Raw genomic sequence first — 18,598 nt, 5'->3', positions numbered from 1 at the left:
AGTTATCCCTACATATTTTTCATGGTATATTGCATGTTACAGTTAGCATTTTCAATCTGTCTTGTAGTCTGTTTTTTTCGGTTTCTGTCTATCTCTTACAACACTGCATAGCTTTACAATGAGTGAAATTCACTGTTTGTCATTTTTATATTTCATTAGTTTTCTTTTTTTTATATAGAAAATTACTGTTGCAGAATGCATAGAGACTCAAAGTAAAGCAATGACTCTGCTCACGATTGAACAGCTCTCTTACTTGCTAAAGTTTGCACTACAGAAAATGAAACAGCCTGGGGTAAGTTTATAAATGTTGTTTGAGTGCAGGGAATTTTTGCGGGTTATGTTTTTTTTCAAACTCCTCTATTTAGTGTTTTGAAAATAACTTGTATGTAAATCAAGAAATTTACACATCTAACTATTCTTATGGTCATACCCAGGTTTCTCATTTCTGCCCTTCAATTTTATGTGGCGGCTCCAATTTGAGCCCTCTTTCTACTGCCATTTGCTTACTGGTAGCTCTCTCACTTGATGCTTTCTTCCTCAATGCATTCCCTAATACGTTATTGTGGTACCCTTCCAAGGTTGTTGTAAGTTTTTGAAGGTTGCATCATCAAAGTGCATGCAGCGATCTATTTCTGTTTGCCTTATTAGTCAAGCTGTCCTACCTCACACCTCAATGCTACTGCTATCCATGCTTTGCTTTGAAAGCAATAGTGTGATATTACCCAACTCTTTTGTCCGAGCAGCACCATATACTATTTTTGTTGGCATTCAAGAGTATAAAATAATGTTTAAATTTGGTCAGTGAGTTATTGTGACCGGAATGTACAACTTGTATGTAAATAATTAATTTTACACACCTACATTAATGTCACATAATCTCTAAACAATCCCTTTTAAATAAATTAAATGTGGACTGGTTGAACGCTCCTTGTCCCACAGTTGACTGTACTTCTACTTTGATTATAATAATTGCATTCTTTGCCATACCTTGTACTTTCCTCGCACAATGCCTGGCTTTCAGTCAGACCCTGCATTTAGTGCTCCAGTCCCATAACCGCTTCATTGATTATAATATTTGTGATGTCAGCTATGGCACGTGGAAGGTGTATTTGTAGTACATGGGTTCAAAGTTCTGGTCGTGTGGCTCACAAGAAGTTCGGATTTTCAGTTGTTGGTAGATGGTATATTATACCGCAACAGACCCCCATTTGAGGCCACGACAACAGACACTATCAGACATCAAACCAAGGAATAGGAGGTCATCTATGCCCCTATCTACCTGTATTGGGAACCTAGAGCTATCAAACCATAAGGTTCAACCCAAGGCATCGCCAAGTGTAAATCGTTACCTTCTAATTTTGGCTGACTACAGATGCATTATCGCACATGAAACATAATCATCCAAACCACGTGTGCATCTCTTGAAACTAACACCACAAGCCGAAAGTCTACAGATCAACACATCTCGCATGTTGACTCAAAGAATATAGAGAAATAAATTAAAGGCACGGATTTCTATCCATAAGGACACAACATTATTTCCAAAGATTTGCCTACAGAGATAGAACTTAGACCCAGATTGATCTGCTAACACAATCATTTGGGAAATATCAAGTGGTTCTCCAGAAGAAGGCGTGAATACGCCGAGACGCGCGTAGAGACATACCATTAACTCCACTTGCTTGGTCTTTTTATTTGTTTTTTAACATATGTGTATAAACTGAAACTACTGTCATTTATAATATTGTAATTTGTAACATCCATGAGAAATGAATTGTATGATTTTTTAACTATGTCAGCGATCTAAATAAATATTTTGTGTATTTTTAATAAATGAATCATGAACAACACTTTTTTCTACTGTTAATATTTTGATGTGCACTACATTAGATGTTCTATGTTGTTTGGCTACAACAATTGATGTTTCACAGTACCTGCTATCCCCTCAGGACATATTAGTTGCCTAGGATAAGTTATTTATATAATAGATGGTATATTATAGCCATAATGTTCCTTTAAACTGTAGCCATTTGGTTAAGCTGTGTTTTTAATGACAAACCATATTTTCTGTGAATTTCTTTACTTTGGTACCTTGCCGAAGGAGGTATAGAAAGGCCGCAGCTTTTGGCACTGCGGAGCAGATCCCTACCATAGAAATTGTAAATCAACATTTTGCCATTCGTAGTAGGATAGAGGTGCAGGACAGGACCTCCAGACTCTCCCTGATGCCCAACAGTATACCCCTAGAAAACACTGCATATGGTCTCCAGCTATGTGGAGCCAATTCAAAGTTGGGTATATGGCCAAATAATGCACGTAGCCCTCATCATGGCTTAGGCCATGCCCTCAGCTAGAGTCTGAGTTACCAGAATCCACTTTGGCCATGCACAGCGCAAGTTGGGGCATCTGACTAGGCCATGCACCCAATATTTCTACCCAGATTCTCAAATAAGCAGTGCTTGTCCAGTAAGAATCTGCCCAGGTTTCTGAGGTTTTTGGGATCAGTAGTGGCCTTTATGTATTGGTGAGACCTGTTGTTCCCTGGTGTTGTAACTGTTTTTGTTCTCTTTTTCTCATCTTTGGGTCAGGCCCTTTCTTCATGACCTATCATCTTCCCTGGAATGGGGAATTCTCAGTCAGCCACCTTGCACATTTGTATTGTGCTATGAGGGACATGCATATAATTGAGATCCCTTGTTCTGCTTCCTGGAAGTTGCCACTTTTTTTGTCGGTCCTGGTCAGATCTAAGATCGAACCAGGATTCACGTATTACACAAGTAACAAAGGGCAGGTTGGAAAAAGCCTCTTTGTTCCAGTCAAATTCGTATTTTTTTTCCTAAATGTATTTCTCTGTTTCCTTTGCTGCTGACAGAAAATGTTATGATTTTAAAGGTCCAAATCTACCAAAGATTAGCCCATGAAAGCCAAGCCAGCCCCCATGTGCAGCACAAATATCTATTTGATTTAAGCAAAAACTATAAAAGGGTATATTGTGAGTATAGTATTACTTCTATGCCAGGCAGTCGTGTAGCTGGGGGTGGTAGGGCACTGTTTTTGAAGGGGTGGAGGTGTGCGAGTCATATCAGTCGACTACCACATCCTTCCACCCTCCGAGAACAAGTTGTTCCTCGGCTGCCAGATACCCACCCCCGAACAAGCAATCTGTCGGCTGCCCATTCCCCCCTCCCCCTCCCCCGAACAAGCCATCTGTTGGCCGACACCCCTCCCCCCCCACACCCTTTTACCCCCTTCTCTCTCTCCTCCCCCCACTCTTACCTGCACCGGCTGGCAAACTTAGGGTCCACCTTGGGTGGCAGTAGGTCTAGCTACGTCACTGATGCCAAGTTTGGTGTTATTTTGTGCAGCAGTTTTTTTTTGCTAAAGGTGAGAAAAAAAATATTTCTGCAGGGCTTGAAAGGTAAGTACTACATCAACATGACACCCCTGGCTGATCTGCATGTAATTCAAACAGAGATTCCCTCTCCTGTGGAAAGTTTTCGTTTTTTCCAAAATTCTCATCTGTTAACAAGGAGTTATTCATATTGGTAAATTATAAACCCAGTAGTACTAAAATTCATGTGCCTGATCTGTAGCTCACTGAGCATGGATCATGGTCATGACCAGTGATGCTCTCAATTGTTTGTGTTAATACTTTGAGCATGAGATACTCTCCAAAACAATACATGCCTAATATCGAGCTGATCACTCAGATGAATAATGTAAGCATCTGATCGGACACATCGTGTACCTTCCAGATCACATGATTTCATCCTATTGGGGCTAACCCAGAAATTTGATGATAAGATGATCAAAATTGAGTGTCATTTGATGCAGTAATATCAACTTTTCCTTCAAGTCCTCTGGATGTGCCAAAGTAGGGTTAGAAAGAACTGGAGAAAAAAAAGGATGACTGTTAATGGATCTGGAGGGTATTCCTTGAACTTTATCAGCAGATAATGTACTTTTGTATACACATTTAATACTAAATGACAGTTGTTTCCTTACCTACAATTCTTTCTGAAGAAAACTGTGTTCAAGAACGGCAGAAGATAACAAAAGAGGAATAGGGATATGTTCAGTTAACATTTGATTTACTTTTTCTTTACAGACAGAACCTTTTCAGAAGCCAGTTTCATTGGATCAGCATCCGGATTACGCAGAATATATTTTTCATGCAATGGACCTTAGTACATTAGAAAAGGTTAGTCTCTGGCACAAATAGAATTACTGTCATGAAACATTCCCTTGTAATAAGTAGAAGTGTATTTCTGATGTTCGGCTCCACAAAAAACCTGCAATATAAATGCAATCTCCATGATAATAAATTATGAGTCAGCAATGGTGAGCTATTGAGCTCAGCTTTGTTTGGTAAGCTTAATAATATTTATTATAGCGTTTGATGTATAGCATCTGATGTCCGTGTTTAGGTGATTTAGGAAAATTTGTTGCATGCATAAAGTTTTGAGTCCTGGGGATAGAGAGAGAGACTTTAAATACTTAAAACCATAATTTCAGTAAGAGATTTAAAAGCATACTAGTGGAGTTTGTCTGATAATCAATCTTGTTGCCTAGTTTCGTGATAGTTTTTCCCACTTTAAGGTTGCTTTTTTAAAATCTTTTGGACAAGGGTCCTTCACAGTTGTGTTTATAGGTTTTAGTGTTTGAGCTTCATGCACATGTTTTTCAATACATTTCTGTCTAGGTGCCAAGATAGCTTTGTCTTCAGAGGTGTGTGTTCACACTGTTTCAATCACAGTCATACTAAACGTGCCCACTTTAAATGTTTTATTTTTAGTCTTAATTTTTTAAGTTTCTACATTTCACAGTTTGTGATCAAAAGCCACTTAATTGTTCCTTTACACCCAAATACTCCCTTTTATCTGTCACTTGCTATGTTCAGTGCTTTTCTCAGGACTTCACCAAGAGGTTTTGTGGAAATAATTCCCTGATAACTGAGTGTAAAATGCCAGTGAGCTGAAGTGTATCAATACCATGTTTCTGTATGATGTAAAGTTATTAATAGAAAGTCAGCCCATCTTAGTCTCAATATAAGACCATTTTTAAAGCACCTTCCTTAGTTCCTGTCGCCATTATTCAGGGACTGAAGTGCAATAGCTTATGTGACTGGGAGATGTCAGTAGCCAACCAAAGAAGAGATCAATCATGTGTCTCTGTTTACTCTACCATGAGTGGATCCTCTGCCTATGCTTTGGCAACAGAATCCCATCATCTACTGTGTACTAGTAACTTTCATGCATGACACTGACGTTTAAAGTTCAGGGAGACCGCTGTTGCTGAGCCTAAAGTTTGTGCTTGCCCTTTTTCAGATACCTTGTTACGTCTTATCTGTCCATTCCAACCAAGACCCAAAGTTTTGTCCCAGTCCACTTCTACAACCTCTTGATGTAATTAACTTTGTATTAATGTATTGTTATATTGTATATTTTGACATACTTTATTTCATTGCCTCCCAAAGCCTTTGGATACAATTCAGTCATTGTGAGGAAGTGGGGTTCTGTTGCATTGCCCCTTCCCCATTTTTACATGGCTTTTGATGCAACTTTGTAGAGTACTGGGTCCTTGCTGTCCAGGTTCACAGTACCTGTGCTATTTCCCTAAATCTGTTCCAGGATTGGCACTTTAGGCCCCATGTAATTCCCTAGTAAATAGTACCTGGGTACCTAGGGCATTGGGACTGAAGAGGGTCCCCTAGGAATCCCTCACTTTGGCCATGCAGACGTCCACTGCAACAGGCAAGGCCTGGTACAGACAAAACGACAGTCGACATGTCACTCTGCCTATGTGCCATGCCAACAAGCACTGCCTAAGGTATAGGTAAGTCCCCCCTCGAGCAGGCCTTACAGCCCTAAATCATGGTGCACCATACCACAGGTGTGGGCATATCTGCATGTGCAGGTAGGCCCCTGCAATATTTCAGTCCATTTTTCGATAAGGTAAGTGTCAGTGAAGCCATTGAGAGTACATGGGCTGGAAACACAACACTCGAGGCCCCCTGCATCATGATAGCTGCTCTGAATCCAGGAGGATTTGTTATCAAACTACTCCCTCTATAAACCCACATTGATACCATTGTGGGATTTATTAAACTATGTACCCAGAGGACATCTTGGAGGGGCCACCTGAAGAACCTACCAATCCTGGTGAGGTCACAAACTGGCTGTAGGCCGTCTGCCACCACCAGATATGTTTCTGGACCCCTAGGTCTGAGAGCCTCTGCTCTCTGGGACCAGAAACAATGCACATCAGGAAAGACACAGTGCTCAAGAGGGAAGCTTCAAATGCCTGCCGCCTTTGTAATGCGACTCCCAGCCTCTGCTGCTAGTAGCAGATGGCAGCCCCTGGTTTACACCCCCCCACACACCCCACTTAGGAGAATAGGAAGTGTGCCGACCTCTGCCAACTCCACCTCTAAGTTCTGCATTGAAAAGCATTGGGTTCCCAACACTGTATTTGCACGCCTGCCACCCCGTGCCGCTGGTGGGGTGTGTTTGGTCCTGCTCTGTGGCCCTCCCTGTGCTTGCTCTAATTCCCAAAGGTTGGCCCCTGCAACCGATCTTACCTACCTGCAAGCAGTGTGTTTCCAAGTGGTCCTAGTCTTCATTGAAACACATTGGGCCCAACTCTAATTTTGACCACTGCACCCGGTCGCCGCTTGTGGCTCATACTTTGTGTTTACCTGAACCTTGACCTTTGCTGACCGTAACCCCCGAAGACTGGAACTGTAAGTTGGGTTCTTATCCATAAAACCACTTTGTTTTCCTCCGTAAGATAACATTGATCTGTTAAAAAATTGCACTTAGTGTTGACTTTTGAAAGACTAAAGTATTTTTCCTGAAAAACGTGCTCATCTTTTTGTGAAGATCTTGGTCTTCAAATAAATCTTTATTGAATCTTATTTTTATGAAATGGGTGTGGGTCTCCTTTTTAGATCTCAGCCTGGTGAAAGCAGCGCATGCGCTGCTCTACCATGCAGAGGCCTTTTGGAATCAATACGATTCCAGCGTGCACCCCCGGAGACAAACGAGACAGAAGATGTGCACGCGCGGGATTGGCCCCTTTACTTGCGACGTGAGACGGACACACGTTATTTCGCCGCCAGTAAAGGCAGTCCCCACGTGCACATCTTATGTCAGTCCCATGACGGGCCGCGCTTGTTTTTAATGGCACTTTGTGGCATTGAAACTGATTATTACACATGTTGGTGCCTTGGGCAAAGTAGTCTAATTCAGATATTGGCTTTTCTACGAGCACGGCAGTCTTCGATTTTTTTAAAACAAGTTTTACACACAATTGCCCTGTTTGTCGACATCTTTGTTCCCCTTTTGCCTCGTTCTCTGTAGCAGGTAACCACCGTCTTTCGGGGAGGAAGTGCAGTGCAGAGGACATTTTTGTTTCACAGAGTGTTTTTTTCTCCCCATCGGAGAACCAAGTAGAACAGACATATAAACTTCCACCTGCTTTTTCTTCCCTGCTCCTACGACTTTCTGGTCGGCAATCGCGATATGTGGGTTTGAACGAAAGGCGTGTGGCGTGACACACATTTCTGCAGAATGTTGATAAACCCACCGAGCTGTCGCTTTTTTAAAATACTAACATCTTCCGGCATTTTTCAATAGCACCATGCAGCTCATCTGCTTGCCCCGGACCCCGCCTTCAGGCGCCTTTACTCAGAATTAGGCGCTCGCGGAGGCAGCCAGGCACGCATGATGAACTCTCATCCACCACGTGCACCCATGGCTGCGATCATGGAATTATTAAGGCGCCAGCATTAGCGTCCAAGACGATCCCATTATAGCCCTCCGCTCTAGCGCATCAATGCGCAGCGGCGCACCGCGGAGCTATCCATCACCCTTGAGTCTGCGCACGTGGCCAGGCGTGGAAATGAATTTGTTCATACACATTAAACATAAATAAAAGCTCTGCGCTCGCTCTGATCTCTTTGGCACCTCTCCAGCGAAGCACCCTTCGGTGCTTTCATTTAGAGACCAGAGACCTACGCCGCTGCCCCGTCCTATTTTTATCTGACTTTGAGGTGTAATTTATGTTTTATGTGTAGTTCTTACATTCGCCTCGCAGCATCGAAGCGCTGCATTTGTAGTTATTAAGGCGTATGGGCATCTCTAAAAGAAGCCCAGCACGCGGTGAACAAAACTTCAGAGTGGCAGTAAATGATGGGTGTAACATACATTAATATGGCGCAGACCTCACTTACTATGCATTATAAAGAAAGCATTGCAGAGGAAGGTAAAGCGTAGGCAGTCAACATACACATTTCCACATTTCGTCAGATGTCTTCCTAGGACATGTAAATTAGAAACACATTCCATGTGGCTTAAATGGATACCCATGATACAAAGCACTATTTTCAACCTCCAGAAAATAAAGAATGAAAGGCTGAGACGGTGACGCAACGTCCAAGCCATCTGCTCTCACTTACAGACACATCTCTGCAGCACGCGCATTAACATACTGTGCTCTCCTACGGGGACTGAAAACTTTGGGTCTCATGCGTGCACGCACTTTCTTTACTCTGCCCGCAGGTTCCTTAACCCCTGAGCTACCACACTTGAATTAACCTTTGTCACCTGCAGAGTACGTAGAACCCTCTGCAGCAGTTGCATTAACTCGCGGGCCGCTATCTTACTCATGTCACAGCCTGCGAAATGGAAGATGCGCAGAGTGCCGGAGCCCACTGAGCTATCTTAGTAGGATTGGAATCTGCGACCCCCTAACCCATGATTCATTCACCAGGGACCATGGTAGAGAAAATCTGCACTTGTGCAAAACCCTGGGAGATGTCTTTGCATCTTATGTTGCTGATTTTGCTCACCGAGCAGGATGGACAGCAAGTGCACCAGGGATTATCGCGGGTTTTGCGGTTTTTGTTGTAACGCAGGAACGCATGGATTCTGCGCCCTTTTCAAATGTGAAATAAGAGTCTAATCTTCTGACACAATGAATTAATATATTTTATAGTTTGAAGAAATAGAACTGATTTTCACCGTTCTTGAGACAAACACATTATTCATGACAAGGGTTTATTTGCTGAAAATCACATTTCGCGCCTGTAGATTGATTTGAAAGCACAAAGTGCACTTTGCATGTGTCGCAATGATTTTATAACTAATTTTCTTGATGTTTAAAGTGCTGAAGAGATCTTTTAGTGATGGGGACTGGGGCAAGCTGTGCTGGTTTTAAGGCATCCTTGGGTGTATGTGCAAGGCCACCACAACAATCAATCAATCAATCAAACATTTATAAAGCGCAGACATTCACCCATGAGGGCCTCCAGGCGCTGAACACGACAAGCTTACAGCCACCTTGGCCTCACCGAGATCCACAGGGAGAATCTCATGCTTCCTGTCTTTGTGCACCTGATCCCCGATGATTCTTGCATGGTTCCATTAAGCCTCCTTAATTGAGGGTATGTCTCAAACTCCTCCCGTCATTGTGGGGGGATGGGTGGCTTCAGGGCTGGCCTGGGAGCAGCTTTCCCGTTAGCATATACTAACATTATGGCTCCTGCCACACTTTGTGTCTGTGCATGGATTTTTATTCTTTTACATTTTAAGGGGCCTTTGACTCCAACCACTGTTGGGGATCCAGGGCATTATTGGTGACCATCTCTGCACGCAGTGGATGCCCTGAAGGACAGGCGTTCAATGTGTGTCACCACCCTGGTGGTGCTGGTTCAGCTTCTCCCCCTAGGCCCTCTTTGCTTGGGCTCCCACTGTCCTAGCATAAACATTGGCTTTGGGGTAACTTGTGTAGGGGCTCAATACCATGCAGATAGAGAATGCCCTCTTTTTTTATGCACTTTAAGACTAATGTGGTATTTCATATTCACATAGGGCAACACAGCACATTTTGTCGCACAATGATATGCCCCTAGTAGGGCAAATTACCCGAAACAACATTTGTGCAAGGGTCCAGTTTTCTATTCTCAGCCTTGGACTTCGCCTGCTGTGTTTTTCTTTATTTTAAGGTTGGCTTTAATGGTTCACGAATCAAACTTTTAGATGATTTAATAGTTAGTAGTCTGGCATGGAATGCTAGATTTGTGATTGGTTCCTGGAGAAGAAGCAAGCATTAAAAATGCAATAGGTCTCGCCTTTTATTAAGTTAAAGCCATTTGCTTAGCAAAGCAAATATGTTGGAAAACGAGGCAGCATCTGTGAGGCCTGCACAAATAACATGACTACATTTGTCCTTCACTGGGAACCAAACACCTAATTGTAGCGCCTGACTCTCAGAGGCTCGTGTTGCAGAGCAGTCTGAAGCTTAGTCAAGGGAGGTGGTGTGGGCTAGTAATCGCCATTTGCAAGTGCGCAGAAATAACACTTAATATTTGATTTTCCAGTCTGTACTTTGCTTTATAAAAGTAAGAGTACATTTATTAAACACACACACTACTCAATACTATGCACCAAATTTACAAATATACATAAGCTTTTGGAATTACTTTGTGACTTTGCATAACATCTCCACCCCTCCCGCAAGGGGGGCAGGGGTCTAGTACCACCACTCCCATATATGCACATCATCTTGCCCCCAATGCAGTTAGTGGATCATAACCTGGAGCAAGGGCCCTGCTCACTGGCACCATCCCAGTGGCGACCCACCCCAGTACTTCAACCAGCATTTAAAATAGGTAACCCTGCCTTGGTGACACACAACCCTGACCGACATTTCTGGACGACCCAAAAGAAGTACAAATATGGCTCTGGACTCTGCAGAATACTTATTTTCACCTACACTACAATGGACTTTAGTGCGTGTCTAGTATCTGTAGGCCTTGTGGAAGTCATTTTAGCCATGGGCCCCACATCCCCATAGGGGAATAATGAAGTGAAAACACAGTAAAACACACTGACTTTCCCTGGCAAGTTTCTTTCCAGTGTATAAAGCCTATTCCATGTCACCACCCAATTCTGCATAAGTCCTGCCACACCATTCAATTTGTACCCGCTCCTGGACTGCGCACGCTAGGAATCTCCCCTGCGCAGCCCCTACACGTGTGCACACGCATGTACCCATGTGTCTGCATGTAACCAGCCCGGTGCCCCATACTCCAGCTGCTGTGCAGTGGCCTAGTCAAGCCAGGGGGACACCAGTAAAATCTCCATGCAGTTTCCTTCATTAGGAGTTCACTGTGGGTGAGTCCCAGATTAAGAGGCTCCCCCACAGTAAAAGCTCAACACTTAGGTGCTCAAAAAGCAAAACATCCGGGCAGCCCCTAGTGTCAGAACCACCTTCTAACAAAATGGCTTTCATTAAATCAAAGGCGAGACCTATTGCATTTTTAATGCTTGTTGAGTTTTGTGTCCCTTATTGTTCAATGTCTTTCACTCCTCTGTGTTGGGCCTAAGCCTTTTCACCCACACTACGACTAATAGAGCACTTTGGGTTTACATTGAACCCTGTACACTTAGGGGTAATAATCTCTGTACTCTGTGCACGGTATAACCACCTAGTGGCATACCATATACAGAGCTAGCTTCCTACAGTCATTCATAGCGTTTGCAATTCTGCGATTAGTACTAATTTACTGTCTGTCCGCTTTAAACATTTCTGATGCTTGTCATTGAAAGGAAGACAGTCCGAACTAGATTGTCTGTTCCAATCACAACTTGGAGAGGAGAAACCAGTAATGAGCTTTTCTCTAGTTTGTTTCTGGTTTAGAGTACATGGTAATACACGGTGTCCAGGAAGGACGATTGGAACAGTACTAAAAGATTCAGGCTCATGCCATAGGTATGAGTTGGAAGTGTAGATTCTGATGAGTTTTAGATGTAAGACATAGCTGTAAAGGTCTCCTTACAGAGTGATTACACTTTTTTATTCATGAACTGAGGTATTCCTTACCGGCATAAAAATCCTTCTTTTCCAAAGGACCATTTGATATAAAATGCTCCATGGATTCAAGGAGTGCGCCGTCATAATGCCACTTGTAAAACAGATAAACAGGCATCCTACATCGTTCCTCAGGCGTCTGGTGCAGCTTTTTGGTTAGAGCATGGAAGTTTTTACTCTTTCTTAGGCTTTGCTGATTAGGTGGAATCTGCCTCATTATGTCCCCTCTTGGTTCAGAGACACCATACAATGACGGCTGGGAATATATTTTGCGATATGAGGGCTGAAGTGAGGGTTGTGTATTCCTTCTCACCAGTTGAAGTAATTGGATATTGAAAAACCTATTCATTGTAGACTCCTAAAGCTCTGGATCCAATAGTACCATTGGATTTAACTGATCCTGCCTGCGGTGCCTCGGTCAGAAATGATGGACATCTTAACTACCAGTCACTACTTCTAGGCTGAGCTTCTCTACCATACTGTTTGTCACTTCGTAGTAGTGGGCTGCTATTAACTGAAGAAGTTTGGGTTGGAATGAGGTTTGGGGTATGCTGGGAATGTGCACTCCAATCCATAGATGTTTGTGTCCATTGTCGTTTTGCCAGTATAGAATAAATCTGTGCAGTGGTATTTTCATTAAAATGTATTTTGGTAGGACTGAGTTGGCCTAATTAACTCTTATTAAAAATACAAGAGAAGGCATTCTACCTCCTGTGGGTATTACGTGCTAGATTGAGCTGAAATATGTACCACACAAATCTGTCCTGAGATCGTACAGGTGAGTGGAGGGCATTCTACTGTTTATGAATTCACACCGAATACCCAGGATAATAAGTTAAAAATAATGTAATTTATCCTTTCTGTTTGTCAAATATCATATATTGCTCACTATTCTTTCTGGCAGATACTTTTAGCCTCAGATTAGAATATCACCAGATGCCAGTCTGGATATGCAGTTATTCACCAGCAGGGCTTCCAGTCTAGGGATCTTAGTTAGGAAATCCAGATCACCTGGTGCCAGCCTATGCCACCAAGTTATAGGACGGCTGACAGGAGGGCAAGGCGAGGATTGGACTAAGTATCTATCAATCTATCGGTCAAGACATCCTTAAATAGTTGCAAGGGCACCAGCAACATTGAACTCGGTTGAAGGATTTCTATGAAAACTTTTGTTTTTCTCTCAATCAAGGGCATCTGCAGATACTACACCTCAGCAGTGGGACATTCACATAAAATGGAGAAACACGGGCCCAGGACTTTGAGTGAGGCCCAAGTTTTGTCTGAAACTCCTTATGTTTGGCAGTGTAAAGCTTAGCCTCCCTGTTCTGGATCACCTTTTAGTGTATAAGGGCACACATGTTATACACCTTAGAGTTTTGACAGGAGCCAAGGCACCAAAGGCACACTTTGTGAGGGTCCATGAATGAAATCTGCTTCCTGCAGTCTTGGAATGGTTTGAAAGTTGTAATTCCTGGAGGGTACATGATTTTCTAGTGGCCTGTCACCAACGTATGGAGTCTTAAGGATGATGAATGTAAGGAGCGGGGATCTGAACCCATATTGGGAGATGCACAAATAAAAAAATTGATGTCAACACGCAGGTGAGGTGCTAATATGCAGCTCCATTGTGCCATTTTTGGAGCTGCATGAAGCCTGTGTGGCGTAACATGATTCTAAAGCAGGGGAATCTGTGGTGAGATAGAGTCCCACAGAAAGAGTGTTACATTAGGTAAGTAACTTAAACTTTTGCAACTTAGCAGGTTCCTTAGCATGGGTTGAGGTGCAGAAGGTAAGTGTTATTGCTGTTGGAGCATAGCAAGCAGAAATAACGGGTTACAAGCAAACTCAAAAATAGTGTAGAGTGTTCAGGTAGTAGGAAGGGAATAGGTTGGCAAAGAAAATGATGGTACTCGACGGAGTGAGGAGAGGTTAGTTAGGTGGTCACATTGTTAAATCTTGAGATGGCACTGTAGCCGAATAGGCACTTAATACACTAGATGTGATTTGAGGTAGAGACATGTTCCTTGTTTTCTTACGGTTTGATATATTTTCTCTCATCAGAATGTAAAAAAGAAAATGTATGGTTGTACTGAAGCTTTCCTTGCTGATGTCAAATGGATCTTGCACAACTGCATTATATATAATGGTGGTAAGTTTGCTGCATTGAGTCAATGGGCATGGAGAAAATAATGGGACTAAAAATATGTTTGCTCAAGATATATCTCTCTAATTAATTCTGGCAGAAGATGCAAAGATGGTATCAAACTTTCAGCTTTATCGTATCGTACAATAAACTTCAGCCCCCCCCACATGCTTGTTTCTTTGTGATTTATAGATCTAATGTCTCCGTTCCATGCTTAGTATGTTTTGTGGCTAGTTTTCTTGAAAGCTTTGTCATTTGACATTTCCATTGAAACACATGCTCAAAAACAGAAAAGAAATGAAGGATGACACCCATTACATTTGATCAGTTAGGAATTGGAATCATACACAGTAGGAAAAGCCTTGCATTTCCTTACGTAATGCTTTTATTTTCATCTGATTTAATTTTCTTGTTCATGTGCACCCATATGAGAGTACTCAAAATTGTATTCGTAGGTAGGCTGCCCAGCTTTACCAGTCAGCACTTATCAGTCCCATGTACAATGAAGTGACTTTTTGTGTGAAAAATACTGTGTCCTATGCCTCTATTCTCCTTACTTGAATGATTGTGAAGTGCATTTTGACCTGAAAATGTTTATGAATAGTTTAGATGTTGGGGGCAGTTGGAACATGGACTTTGCTTGATTTAAGGGATGTGACACACTAGTTGGAGGGTGACCGCAGGTTTTCTGAGCTTAGCTTCTCATCCTATTCCTTAGACTCCTAAGACACCACCTGGAAGCCTGCATAGTGATGGCGAGCACAAACCAGTTGTAGAAGTGAGGCCACAGTTGGGGGCCCCCACTGGCAGATTGAGTACCTGGTGGGAGCATTCATTTCCCAGCTATCTGGCAACTGTGGCATGTGTCAGTAGACCTCCGAAGATGGGTGATGTGGGGATCAGTGGCAGTGGAGACCTGACATTTGTTACTTAACTCGAAGTGGCAGGTGATGCCCTTCTGCAGAGATCCAGACTGTCCAGATTCCAAATAAACTTCTGTCTGCAAGTGCCTTTCAGTCTTAGCCTGGTTGTAGGGACCAGGGCAATGGAGGATGGCACCTTAAGTGAAGTAGCTTTTCCACAAGGTAGTGGATTAAGGAATTGTTACACAATTGGGGTGGTAATGAGGTGACCCTCTTGATAGTTTGATGGAGGTGCAGAAATAGAAACATCCCTGTATGAGAGTTCATCTGAAATTCTAAATCCATCAGCAGTTTAATTCGTCCAAAAAGAACCTATCTTACATATCTTAGCAGTGTGTACCACATAATTGGCTAATCATTCACACAGCAAGGTGTGAAAAAGTAAGATTGAAATTTCTGTTATTGAAAGTTATTTTATCAATGATTGCAGGCTTTATATGAGCTGCCATTGCATGTTCACATGTGCACTGACTATGCCAAATTTAAGAAATTACTGAAAACAGCGCTGTTCCTATTTGTAACTTTACAAGTCCATTATCCGCAGCCTGTTTGTGCCGAGAGATACCCCTCTCAGGATGATGTGTGCGCATGATAAATTAAATTAACATAAGAAATGTTGAATATGTTACACAAAGTATCACATTCAATGGCCTAGTTTGCTGTTATGGTGTGTAACCAATAAGAGGAGCAGCATAATATGGTTTCTTATTTTTTTATTCTATGACCATTATGGAAGAAATCCTGAAATTTGTAGATTTGACTTGGAGATATGAGAATCTCCAAAGGAAAAATATAAAAATTAATTACAACAACACAGTGAATTATGTCTCAGTCCGTAATTTACCTAAACTCTGCCCGTACATTTTTTATAAATTAAGTGAATGTTTAAAGAATTTGTAAGAATTTGTCTCTGGAGATTACATTAAGGAAAACATATAGTAAGAGTAATACAAATCCAAGGCTCCGAAAGGTCTGTCAGTATATTGGAAGTTCAAACTCGCACTGGATAGCAGCTACAGTTGTGTGATAAATGAGAATCTAAAGCTGTTCTGAATTGGGACATAATGAACATTGCCTTAAGCATATTGAGTGGATAGACCGAAAAAGAGATGGGCTATAACAAGAGCTAATTATATGTAAAATGGCCATCTTATAACCCTACAAAAAAACTTGGTTAACAACCCAAAAGGTAATTCTATGAATGTAAAACATTTGGCAGTAATGTAATAAAAAACAAAAAAGCATGCCCGGCTTGTAAAGTCATGATTTGTATCTCAGGTGCACAAGAATGTACATGATCATTTAATAGTGGTAATTGAAGTAATCCTATAGATGTAGAAAGTAAGGGTCAGTGGCTGTCTCATGGTTTGATACTTGTAAATGTATGTATTCTGCCAGAAACTCGGTTCAATGACATGTGGCTCTGTTGGCTACACAACAAAAACACTACGGTGAGGTAGGACCCGGGGGAATATTTAAAGACCAGTCTCTGGAGACAGTCCCCAATACAGAACAAAAACAAAGAAGTACCATAGGGTCTAAGAAAGAAGTGAGTTTACAATGGGCAGGGAACAGACCAACAACAAGAAAAACCCTTAAACTGACTAGACAAAAGCGTGGTATACACTGACAACTCGATAGATGGTCAGAGATACCCATCAGTCACCACTCGGAACCGCCCTTCATCATTTGGGATTTGTGAAGACCATCCATGCAAGTATGTGTTTACACAGACGTAAGGAGACCAGGTGGTTAATGGGTCTCCTCCGCTGCACCAACAATAGTATGGTCTCCCACTCTATAAGACTGATGAGTGGTGAGGCGTGGTGTGACTGGGGAGTGCAGTGCAATAAACGTGAAAAAGTAAACATAGAAAAGTGTATTATAAAATTGGATAAGGGAGCACAGAACAAACTTTATTCGGATGATGCTCGCTTGACCAAGATTAAAAATTTGTTAAAGACAGTTTGAGAAATGCGCTGTCTACAGATGGAACCAGGTCGACATGTTTCAACAATGTATGGACATAGTTGTCCTTGCTTTCTTCAGGACCACATTACAAACAAATGCTACTGCAAAGTGTGAAATAAATAATAAGTGACAACTAAGAAACAGTACAAGACAGACAAGTACAAAAGTCACCTGCAGTCTCCAAGTGAAGAGTCTTGTCTTAAGCTTACAGCTAGTGTTGTTCACATAGTCTGTAAGATGTGAAGACCTCACCCCACCTGGCAGTGGCTCAGGAGTAGAGTGAAGCACCGCTCTAACCGTCGATACTCCTTAGCCGGCGTCTGAACCGACTGAACCGTCTTCAGCCCGGCTTGCTTGAATCCAGTGGCAAAGAGAGCAAGGGACTCACGTCTGAGCATACTTTGCCACACTTATGGCGGCCAAAAGCGGTACAAAAGGGGGTGGTGATGGACAAAGCATCTGAAGGCTGAAGACGGCTGGTATGCCAGAAACCGGTCTTTGGAAGCTTGTTTCCGGTCCAGGGAAGACAGGGCTTGGCAGTTCGGGCTGGACTGTTCCCATGAGGCAAAGGGTCAGACTGATTTGCATATAGCCATGTCTGAACTGGGGTGGCAGAGTGGGCTAAAGAACGGTGATGGATTAAACCCAGATCTTTTGACTGGGTGTGAGTGTTTGATTGATTCAGATGCTCCGTCCATCACCACGCCCTTTTGTACCAGATATGAATGTCAGCAGCCCTACATGCCAAGAACAGATGCATACTGGTAAGTAGCATATTCCTTTGCATATATTAATCAGTGTGGTATGACTGGGTCTATTGCGGAACATGCAGCTGCTCGAGCACAGCAGGTCTTGTCACTGCTAGTGCTGCCTGTAATTAGTAGGTCCAGGGATGGCGGGGGCATCGGCATCCACTGCTAAGCTTGCTGTGACCCTGCCTGCTACAGCACAGGCATTGTCCCCAGCAGTAATTCTGCCAATGCCGGTCAGTATGGCTGTGGTGCCTACTGAACTCACTCACGCTCAGCAATTACCATGCTGGGGTGCAGCGCACAGATTCTACAGGTGACACCATGGTGCACAAAAGTTGTGTTGGGCCGCAGCCGCATCAAGCATGTTGAGGATAGCAGCAATGCAGGGCTGCCGAATATGCTAATCTGGCTACGCAACAAGTGGAAAGTCCACACTTACTTAAATTTATTCTTCCTCAAGAGCCCTCACTCCCAAGTTCCAAATGCGCTCTTGCAGCTTCCTTGCCTCAACTCCGTCATGAGCCAGCCCCCAGGCCAACTACAATTTTCCGATGGGAGGTTTAGGCTCAGGCAGTGGCAGGGTGCAGCAGACTGGGGAAATAGAATGAAAGCCATAGTTTGTTGATGACTTCTTGGATTTGTGATCAGCGTGATGACATCATCACTAACGTGGTGATACATAATCATGCCTGCCTGGACAGGCATATGCCGGCCTGCCTATAAACATTTACCAGCCAGTTACCATGCAATGTATGGTATTCTTTTTATTCCGAATTTGAACAATTTGTATTGAGAACACCACCTGCAGTGTCAGAAATTGACAGTGTCGGTGCTGAGCACCTGAAAGCACCTGCTCAAATTAAGCACTGAATCAGAACCTTTGTGTGTGGATGCTTTCCTTGTGAAAACGCAGAAATGTGAAATTAGCCAGTGGT

The 18,598-nt window shown here is 42.8% G+C and overlaps 1 protein-coding gene across 4 annotated transcripts in view; it reads left to right on the top strand.

The window, feature by feature from the left end:
* The window catches only part of ZMYND8 (zinc finger MYND-type containing 8), a 417,579-nt gene that overhangs the window by 170,056 nt on the left and 228,925 nt on the right, over nt 1-18,598 (top strand). For all 4 annotated transcript variants that reach the window (XM_086932602.1, XM_086932601.1, XM_086932600.1 and 1 more), the window contains 3 exons: nt 179-292; nt 4,109-4,201; nt 13,936-14,023. In XM_086932602.1, the coding sequence (XP_086788728.1) occupies nt 179-292; nt 4,109-4,201; nt 13,936-14,023 (295 nt within the window). The remainder of the gene's footprint in view (nt 1-178; nt 293-4,108; nt 4,202-13,935; nt 14,024-18,598) is intronic.

This window comes from Lissotriton vulgaris, chromosome 7 (assembly GCF_964263255.1).
Source record: "Lissotriton vulgaris chromosome 7, aLisVul1.2, whole genome shotgun sequence".
NCBI lineage: Eukaryota > Metazoa > Chordata > Amphibia > Caudata > Salamandridae > Lissotriton > Lissotriton vulgaris.
Note: the sequence above shows the minus strand (reverse complement) of the source record. Positions and strands in the feature narration are given on the sequence as shown.